General features: G+C 39.4%; 2 protein-coding genes across 3 annotated transcripts in view; both read left to right on the top strand.

Annotated features, from left to right (window-relative positions):
• VIM (vimentin) overlaps positions 1 to 10,402 on the top strand; it is a 174,927-nt gene that overhangs the window by 132,608 nt on the left and 31,917 nt on the right. The gene's annotated exons all lie outside the window — the stretch shown is intronic.
• Positions 85 to 10,402, top strand: part of STAM (signal transducing adaptor molecule) — a 32,975-nt gene continuing 22,657 nt past the window's right edge. Inside the window, exon 1 of one of the 2 annotated variants that reach the window (XM_059842292.1) lies at positions 85 to 229. In XM_059842292.1, coding sequence (XP_059698275.1) covers positions 190 to 229 — 40 coding nt within the window. In that variant the 5' untranslated portion in view covers positions 85 to 189. Of the gene's footprint in view, positions 230 to 529; positions 639 to 10,402 lie in introns of those variants that run through there. The other variant, XM_059842283.1, reaches the window with a different exon arrangement.

The raw sequence follows: 10,402 nt of genomic DNA, 5'->3' as shown, positions 1-10,402 counted from the left end.
GCGGGTCCAGCCCCGGTTCCCGGCGTGCTGCGCGGGAGGCGGCGCCCGGCCTTGGGAGGAGGTGGCGGCGAGGCTGCCCGGGGCGGGAGGAGGAGCCGCCGCCGCCGCCGCCGCTGCCGCCGAGGGCTGCTCTCTCTCACCGCCGCTGCTGCCGCGCCGCCGGGAGGGGCGGCCGCCCCCCGCCCCGCCATGCCGCTTTTCGCCACCAACCCCTTCGACCAGGATGTGGGTGAGTGGCTCCCGCGGTGCCGCGGCCCGGCCTCCCCCCGAGGTAACCCCGCGGCCGGCCGGCCTTCCGAGCCGCTCTCCTCTCGCTCCATCCCTCGCGGCCGGCCGGCCCGCTGTCCCGGCCCTGCGCTGCTGGGCTCGCTGGCGCCCGGCCGGGAAGCGGGAGCAGCGGCGGCGGCCCGGCGGGCACGGTGCGGCGGGAGCGGCCGGGCTGGGCCGGGCCGGGGCCGCGTCCCGGTGAGGGCCGGCCGGGGCCAGCGCCGGGGCCCTTGTGGCCTTGCGGGCCGCGGGGCTGAGCGCGGGGATGCTCCTGGGGGACGGGCTGGCCTGCTCAGCACGAGTAACGCCGCAGCACAGCAAAACAAGCAGTGTTAAAGGTCCGCGCTGGAGTGTTTTGGAAAGGATGAACGGTAAAAAGCACCATCTACAGTTGCTTCACAGACAAGCATGAGAAAATCATTAGAGCGTTTTGTATTTAGTTCTTTAAAGGGGATTCCTCTGGGAGCTTTCTCTTTTGCTTTCAAGTAAAGCTTGATGTGCTGAGCTCAGGTGTTATCCCCACCTTGCTTGGTCCAAGGCCAGACTAGATGGAGAGGAAGTATCTTGCTTTTGCTTTATAAAAATTGGACTTAATGCTGATGCGTTGAAACTGAAGATAAAATAACATATAGGCAGTTAATAATTAGTTTTGTGTGTTTTATTTGAGATTGTGTAATGTGGTTTGGTTTTGACCTGCTGCTGACATCTCTTTTGCTTTGAGCCATAAAGGCTTTGTCTGGGGAATCCCATAATATAAAGGGACTTTTTCTCCAGCGTGGATAAGTACACCCCTTGGTTGTTTTCATACAGAAGTGTAACATTGTATAAGTCTCTTGAAACTAATTTCTTTAATAGTATTAAACTAGCTGTAACTTTCAACTACAGATACATTGTTTCTTACTGTTTATCAGACTTCAGACATTTAGGTTCCAATTCAATTCTTCCATCTCTTCAAAGAAATACCAAGTCAAAACCGTTCGAAAAGTATGTAACCTTTCAGGAGAAAGGATTAGTGCCTAAACAAAGTAGTGAGACATAAACTCTGTATGTATGTTATCAGAAATTCTTAGTCTATTGCATCAAAATATGACAGAGCTTGGGCTTCTCATTTTGAACTTTTAACACTTTTAAGCTGAAGACTCCGCTTCAATTAATGATTTTGTTGGCAGCAAACTTGACTGACTTATTTTGGAAAGCGGTAAATAATTTTTCTTAGTTGTTCTGCTGTTTTCTAGTGTAATTTGGCAGCTGGAAGTGAGGAAGAGATTGTACTGCTTGCCAGTTTTCTATGGACTATTAGAGAATTGTTTGAACCAATAAGATTAAAAAGTGATAGGCTCAGGTTCTGGCAGGTGTTCACTTTTTTTCTTCCTAGTGCCTCTGGCTGGCAGGGAAGCTCAGACTGCTTGAGTAAGGGTGTCTCTAGAGCTCAGTTCACTGGATGTGCTCCTCAGCACTGCCAGTCTCAAGGCAGGGCAGTAGCACCCATCAGTTGCTTCAGTGGCTCATTTGCTCTTTTTCAGGTGCAGAGGATGCCAACTCCCTACCTACTGTGCTTGTCTAATATGATCAACAGTGAAGAATTTTCAAAAGTGTTATTCTGTAAACTGTATGAGGAGATAGAAATAACCACTCAGTCCCAAATAGTTCTTGGAAAAGCAAATAGTGGGCAATGAGCTGATTTTCACTGGTAGACAGCCTCTTTCTTTTGGCCCCTTTCATGGTGTCCTGAGGGAGACTGAAGGAGCAGCAGGTTGTTCAGCCAGTGACAGCCTACTTTCTGGAGCCTGCTGCCTTTATCCATCACTTAACTGAATTTGTGCCAGGGAGATGGGAATGATGAAGTCTCCCGGAAAGCGTCCCTGGGCTCTTCTTCTCTGGAGCCCTTTGGGAATTTGCTATTATCTGGATGAATTTTTTGGCAGGCTTCATAAGACAGCATCAGCTGTAGAGTAAGCTATCATGTTCTCAGGAAACTTCCAAAAGTTGTCAAGACGTAGTGCTATTTTTCATTTGTTTTCTGTGAGTGAAAGTTGAGTGCTCTGCTCTTGTTCTTAACCAGCAAGAAAGTTTTCTTTTTAAAATCAGATTCCTGAAGCAGAAAGGCAGTCAGCAGCTATTCTTAATTTCATATGAATTTGGACATTGGTGTAGTTGATAGTATTGCAATAGTTGTGCATTCTTGTCTACTGAGCAGCTGATCAGTACTGTGGAATAGTTGGAAATTATCTTGGAACGGTTTAGGATGATGGATTGCAGAGAATGTCTCTGGAACTAAATTGTTTTCCATCATTTTGAGGAGCATAAGTATGTCTTACATTCAGGAGAAATTTTTCAGTTTGTCTGGCCAGCTAGCACCAGTTGATTAGTCCTGTTAGTATGCTGCTGCACTGGAACCTGGTCATCCATAATAGTTTACCATTTTTGCCAACTTTGTACACCTGTTTTATGGTGTAGCTGGCTAAAGAATGTTCTTTAAGACTGCTATTAAATTAATAATATTAAAGAATGCCCAGAGATTTGAGAAGGTTAACCATTGTCATCCTCAAGAGCCCAAATCTCTGAGTGAAGCCCAAATACTTTTCATTTTCTGAAGTTTCTTTTTTACCATATTTAGGAAAATATTTCAGCAGGAAGGGATGCTAATCAGTGGTGACACAAGTTTTCACAATCAAGTTGGGGAACCTTTGATGATATGCCCAAGTAAAAAATGTAATAATGGAATTTAAAAAAAGAGAAAAAATCACCAAGAACTGGGCCTGTTGACAGTATAATTAAGAAACTCTAATCTTCCATTAAAGGGGTTAGAATTAAAAGTGTTGTATTAAGTTTGTGGGTTTTGTGTTTCTGCTGTATTCAATCTTATTGCAATTTTAATCATAAAATTATTCCCAGTGAGTTGTTCCTGAGAAATGCAGATTTATCTGTAAGTTTGACTCAGGTACAATAATGGTGAAATTTGCTTTAAGAACCAAAAGACTGTCTACTAATCTGTCATGACAGGCTTATTAGTAATGTAGTGGTGCTTAGGCTAGGTTTGATGAAGAACTTACTGCTAAAGCAGTTCTCAAATGTCATTTAGATATTATCTCAAGAATAAAATGTGTAACTCAGGTTCTGGTATAAGGTGTCATAGAAATTACACATGATATTAAGAGAAGGTGTTAAAAAACATGGGGGATTGGGTTGTTTTTCTTTTTTCCTTGCACACAGTAAAGAATGAAGGTATTTGCACTTGCTCTGGATGTTACTCTGTTTCTTACTTTGGTGGTTTGAGGCAGCACAGGATTGAGAAGAAATTCAGGCTTGTTATTTACAGTAATAGGAAATTAAGCAGGTGGTTTAGTAAGATAGTAGAACTTGATGTGACTTGTAATCATTTTCCCCATGTTTTATTAACTCTAGCAGTTGTTGATAATTTTATGCTGACTCTTCAAATGTTTAATAATATGCTTGAATTACATACGATCAGCCTATAGTTTGATGCTCTTAGAATGTAAGAAATGGTTTGACCATGATTCCCATGGTGCAATTTCTTGCAATAAAATCCTCTTGCTATTTAAGCTCATTGTTCTTTAGATTTATCCCCTTGCTTAGTCAGCATTTTCAAAACATCCAATTACATGTGTCTCTGAGCTGAACTTTTTTGTTGGGCCAGGTTTGCCAAAAGAAGGGAAAATTGTCATAGATGAGTTTCTTGACCCCAGATCATCATGGAGACTGCAGACTGTGAGTCAACATCTGGCTGCAAAGAAAGATGAATTCCAGAGATTGGTTCAGTTTGTCATGAGATTGGCACTTTTTTGCCTGAGTTGGCCTACTGTTTTCTCAGCTTTGTTTTACAAAGGACATTAACTGTGAGTTAAAAGGATGGTGGAGTAAAAAATGTGTGAAAAATGAGCTATATCCACCTCCCTTTTCAGTAGTTTATAAATATTTATGAAAAACAGAAACCTCTTACTTAGATACCTTTGGTGATAGGTCCTCAGTGAAAAATGGCAATGCTGACAGGATAAGACTAAGTGGAATACCCCTTCAGTGTATCAGCCAACAAAAAAAAAATCTTTTCCACTGTCAATTAGCAGGCTGTCAGTTCAGGTGGGCACTTTGAAGCCAACATAGTACGTTCCATAGTGAAAGACTGTACTTTTTTGGTAATTCTCTTTCTTTCCTCCCAGGGAAGAACTGCCACTTAAGTGATTCTCCTTTCAGCTGTGACAGTGTGTATTATAATACCAAAATTTAGAAGAATCAAAGTAGATCTTCGACATGTAAAATCTGTTCCTCTAACTGATAAAAATAACACTGCATACCTGATCTGGAAAATTAAGTTTCTTGCTGATCTTCCTTCTGAAATGCTTCTTGTTCTGTGGCTTGGCTTGTGGGCTTCTGCAAGTTCACATGACATGCCTGTGATACACCTTGTTTACAGACTATTCATCCTTTCGATGTATCTCTAATGTGCTCACCTTCCTGTTGTGTTGTAATATTTCTGGGTGAAAGGTAGTTTGAGTTCTATGGATTTGTTAGGGTTTGTGTGACATCTAAATTATTGTTGCTGAGCTAGTCTTACAATTTCAGCCTTTTTTAACCACGCTGTGAATCCTTTTGTCTACATTCTGCTCAGTTCATTGAGCTGAGGGATGTTCATTTTTGCTGGGCCACTGTAAGCACAGTGAGGTCCTGCATGGTTTTCTGAAGGAATGGGCTGAGGAGGCCTCAGTCACTGCTGCTTGCTTTGCCTCGGATCAGCTGCAGGGCTTTCACAGGACACCTTCTACAATTGCTCCCAGAAGGACTTGGGAACCCTGCACATGTACAGTTAAACTGCAGAAGTTGGTAAATAGCTTTATCAAAGTTAATGGTACATGAAATTCAAGTTTTTCTCTATGGCGTCATTGCCTGTTAAGAGTATTTTCAATTTTGTCTAAATGGAATCTGGCTGGATATATTCTTCTTGTGCAGTTCTGAGCATGTTAGTGAAATGCAAAGTGGTTAGTATTCAAGTGGTGGCTTCTGTAGAATGGACCAACAAATGTACTTGTTCTTTTTATTTGACAGACAAAAAGAGCAAAACTTAAGTGCATTTAACTTCAGTGATGCAGAGTGGCATGTAATCCAGATTTCTCAGCAAGTGCCTGCAAAAAGAAAGAAAAATTTACAGTCACTTTCAGTCTTTAAGGGCTATTTAAGCTATATTGCTTTGGAATTTTGGTGTTTGCAATCTCCTAGGGAAGGGGAAGTTCTTTATTTAGCCATGTGAAGAAAAGAAAACTTTGAGCAGAAGAGGAGAAAGAAAGCTTAGGGGAGTGTTGAATTTTTCATTAAATCCGTGTTATTTATAATGATATAACAGATTTTTGAGGATTTTTTATCATGCTAGAAAATGTTTGTAATATGAGTCTGAGTTGAAGACTTTCTTTAGCTATTCTTTTGAAGACTTTCTGTAGCCATTTGTCTCTTTGTAATTGAAGTTACAACTTCAGTATTTCATTTTAGTGATGTCCAGCTGTGAAAATGATGTTACATCCATGAATAGAGTAATAGCAAATAATAATTAGGGTGGTTGAAAACCTTATATTGGTAGAATTTTCTGACAGCTTTTACTGCGACTTGTTTTAACTGCTTCAAATAATGTACATTTTAAGTGTTGGGTTTGAAGGTATTTTGATCTAGATTTGTTATTTCTTGAAATTCTGCTAGTTTTAACATCTTTGAGACTTCATTGCAGAAAAATAGCTCAGTTCTTAAACTGAATTTTTCTTTCAAAATAAACTTCAGTAAAAACTGAAGCTTGGGAAGCTCAAGCCTGCCAAGAACTTCCTCTGAAAATGATGTTAGCAATGGATAGGCACTAAGTTTTCTGCCCTAAGAAATGCATCATGTGGTTCACTGCAGTATCCAAACAGTCATGAGAGTGTTTACTTTTGCAAATTTCTGTTAAGGCAGTAAAATGCTATTATTGAGATGCAGAACTAAGGCAGAGAAATCACGTGACTAGCACATATTTCCATGGCAAATCTGCAGCAATATTTATATTCCTTTTACCAGCACCTAAAGTATCAACCACTAAATCTGGCCATGGATTTTTTTCAACGTGCACTAGCTTTCTTTTGTCTAATAGTACTTTGTAAATCTGATGATAAATTTCTTTTAGGACTGGCATGTATTTTAGGTAATTTTTATTTCTGAGAAAAAGGTTGGTTTTTTACTTCTTTCTGTCTTAAAATAATCAACTGCAATTGCGTTTTGAATGTAGTAGGGAGCTTCAAATAGAATCAGAATGCAAATATTTTTATCTTTGCCTATAATTTATAAATAATGCACAAAACCAGAGGAGCAAACAGAATTTTATCAATGTTCCAAGCATTCAGCTTTGTGTAAATTAGAGGGAAATGAGGCCTCAACACACTTAATGAACCTTATGACACAAGGAGAGGCAGGGTGATTTAGGTATCCCAAAAGAGCTCATGCAATAGCCTGTGTACTTTCAACCAATGCATAAGTAATTAAACTCATATATTTAGATATTTTTTTGGCCTGGCTTCTCATTCAATAGGTGTAACTGTCTTCTGGATTTTAGGTACAGTATTTCAGTGAGAGTCTATGGCATTTGTAATGAGGAATGATGTTTTCCTTAGAACCCAGGTGCTATTCAGTGCCATGAAAAAAGTTACAATATATGTTTGGAAGAATTATTTCAGCATGTAGGTGCTTTAAATAAAGGACACTATACTCTGCAAATTATTGAGATGCTAAAGATACAAACACAGCTGAGATTTCCATCAAACAAAGTGCATTTTGCTTCAGAATGTTTTATTTGTTCTGTGTGTGATTTATGACAGTGTTTGTGTGGTTGGAGCACCAATTCTGACTCAGGAGTTAGGAAGCTGCAAATTGTTGGTCACTGAAAGGTGTGTTGGTAGGAAAGTACAATTAATGCTTACCTTGTTCTCTTTTATGTTTTCCTAGGTGTCTGGTTTAGGTATAATATATGTTTTAGAGACTGAATGTTGGGCAAGATGGAACTGGTCTGGCCCAGTATGGCTAGTGTTCTGAATGCAGAAGTGTAAGGAGAGAGACCTAGTGATCCAAGGTCTGTGCCTTGCAAAGTGGCCAAAAAAATGATAAAAGTTTTTTTGTCTCTTTTGTGTTTGTTTTAGGAACTAAATAAATTGTTGAAATAATTTAGAAAGATATTCTTATATTGTCTCCAAATAGTGTTGGTTTTTGACCAAAGAACTCATATATCCAATTATTGTTTTCCTCTGAAATTGTGGCTCTTACGAATATGTGTGTGTGTCTTTATGGAATTACTTGTAAGAAAAAAGTATTAAATAACTCCTGAAAAAATAAAAGTGAGCAGTAAAGACAAGTAATGAAAAAAAAACAAAAACCCAAGGAAAAAAAAACAGTTAAAAAAAATTCAAACTACTATTTTGCTAACTGCTATCAATAGTAATTAGGATTAATAATAACTATAAATTACTACAAATTAACCTGATGCAACATATGATTGTACAGTCTTGCACTGCTTAAAATTACTGTTGTAGGCCTTGCTTGTGCTCTGAAAACAATGCCTTGAATTTGAGTGGTGCAGCTTCATGGAAGAGAGCTGAGATGTAGTCCTTTTCCCTTTGTGTTTGGCATAGCATTAGTAAGAGGCCCTTTTTGTGGACAGTCAGCTCAGACAGTATGCTGCTAACATTCTCAGTATGTTCTTAACTTTTAACTTCCCTTGTTTGAGACAGAATTTAAGTAGAACTCCAGAGGCAATTTTTTTTCTCTTGTCTTACCATTAATTTTATTATCTGATTGATTTATTGGATGACTGTTACTAGAGAAGACTGAAAGTATACAGTGAAACTTGGTTTCAGGCTGAAATTTACTAAGAAACTATCTAGTGTTTGTTGGTGGAGGAAATGTCCTAGGGGAAGGCATAAAAAGCAAATGGCGCTTTTTGTATAGGACTAACTTGGAATGCCAAGAAAGAACGTGGTCATAGCAGAAAACTTGTAATTGTACTCATGGATAGATTTACAAAATGTTCTCATTGAGAATTAAAACAAAGGCTATAATCAGTGTGGTTAATGTGAATCAGGGATTTCATCAATCACTATCGTATTTGGAGTTTTAGCCAAAGTATTTAAATTAGCAAAAAGCACAGTTTGCTGTTACATTAAAATATTAAACATACATTAGTTTACCCCTTGGTTTGTAGAAGACATAACTGATTGCTATGTCATTTCTCTTTGCTGACTTAGTGAGGAAAGAAGGATCAGTTATTGTCAAAAATACAGACAACTGTCTGTTATTTAGAACAATGGAAAAGACCAAGGTTTCAGTTCCATTGGATTGCTCATCTCTCTGCTGAAGGATGTGCCAACTGAAGTGCAGCATTAGGCAAGTGTGACCAGTCTGGGTTTGTGAGCTCCTTGTGCGAGCTCAGAGCCTGGCAGGAGCTGAAGGCTTTGGAGAGAACTGTGCAGGCACTCTTTGTCTGGAGCTGGTCCAGCTCCAGTAGAGCAGGCAATGAAGTGAAGCAGTGGAGTCCTGGAAGTAAGCTGCCTCCATGTGGTCTGTTTTGTGTGTCTCTGGACTGTGCTTATCAGCTGCTTTCAGTCTGGGGAGCGCAGTGTAGGAAACTCAGGCTCTGTGTTTCAGAAAGGTAGTTCTGGTGCCACAGAGGTTGAGACTGTCTTTGGAGCAGAACAGTTGCTGTGTGCGTAGACTGCAATTTCAGAAGATGGCCTTGGTCTGGGATGGTTCATGCACGGCATTGAGTTCAAGTGTCTTACCTGAAAATCACAAATCTCTATGATTGTTGGTCATAAGCATGAATTTGGAGCAAGAGCAGACTGAAAGGAAAATGAAATAGTTGGTTGATCAGCTGGTATATCTTAGTGCTAGATATTAGCATGATGTCTACCCATAATTTTTGATATTTCTGTTGATTATGAATGCTTTTTGTAATCAAACAAGTTTTCTGATGGGGTTTAGAGAGAAGAGGTAATGTCCCTCTACTTTATCTGAGAGAACATACAGAATAGTAACTAACTTCCATTTGGGATTTCCCTATACTGTTTTGCTCTTTGCTTGCATCAGGCCGTAGAGCTGATGTGTTATTATTTCAATTGTATATATTTCAGTGTTGAATATTTCCTCAGAAATACTTTGGGAGCACATAACCACAGAGTTTTGCTTTACTGCATTTTTGTTTGAATTAAGAAATTAATTAACTGTAACCTACAATAATTTGTAGGACATAGAAACTCATTCATAAGAAAAGCCATCAACTTAGATATGAAGAATCCTTGTAATTTGTGGAGATTGGATGTTTTACTTTGTCTTTGCAATTTTGCCAGTGCTAATCTAGATAATGAATCTTTCCCAGCAGAGAAGTTTTTCTAGGAGATAGTTGGTTCCTTTCATAAAACTAAGTAGTCCAAGACCTTCCCTGAAGGATGGTATTTACTGCTGAGGCATATTTTGTGTTTGTAGCTGAAACTGTAAACATTAGATGAAGAGCAGGGATGGGAAGCAAAGTTTCTGTATTATTTCTATGCCCATTCTCCTACTTTTTGGTTAGTAATTAAAAATGCAGGTGCATTCCTTTGTGCTCTCCAGTCCTGAGCTGATGTATCAGTGTTTAGATAATCTTCAATTGAGCTGCACTGTAAGGCTCAGTTTCCTTTAATGCTTTTATTTATTGTTGTCCTTGCTGTAACTAAGCTTTTGTGGGGGACAAATAGGGAGGGAGTCTATTTTTTCTTCTGACATTGAATCTATTTCTTCTCTACCTCCTCTCTCTATTTCTTTAGTCTTTACCAGGGACTCTTGTCTTATTCAAAAGATTTGGAAGGAAGAGTCACAATGGCTTCTTTGAAATTAACTTAGTTTAGCAGTCTTTATAGCTGAAAAGAAACAGTGAAATGTATCATCCAAAGCAGAAGTAAGAATGGGAATATAGAAGTTTAGTGATTGTGATGACTTTTTAGATCCTTCTTATTGAGATGTAATACATGAAAGGAAATGCAAGACACAGCACTTTAGTGTCTGAGAAGGTGATAAATTCAGTTGTATCTGACTCTGCAGTGAACCAATGCTTTGGATATTCATATCCTATTAAACTTCA

This window comes from Haemorhous mexicanus, chromosome 1 (genome assembly GCF_027477595.1).
Source record: "Haemorhous mexicanus isolate bHaeMex1 chromosome 1, bHaeMex1.pri, whole genome shotgun sequence".
NCBI lineage: Eukaryota > Metazoa > Chordata > Aves > Passeriformes > Fringillidae > Haemorhous > Haemorhous mexicanus.
Note: the sequence above shows the minus strand (reverse complement) of the source record. Positions and strands in the feature narration are given on the sequence as shown.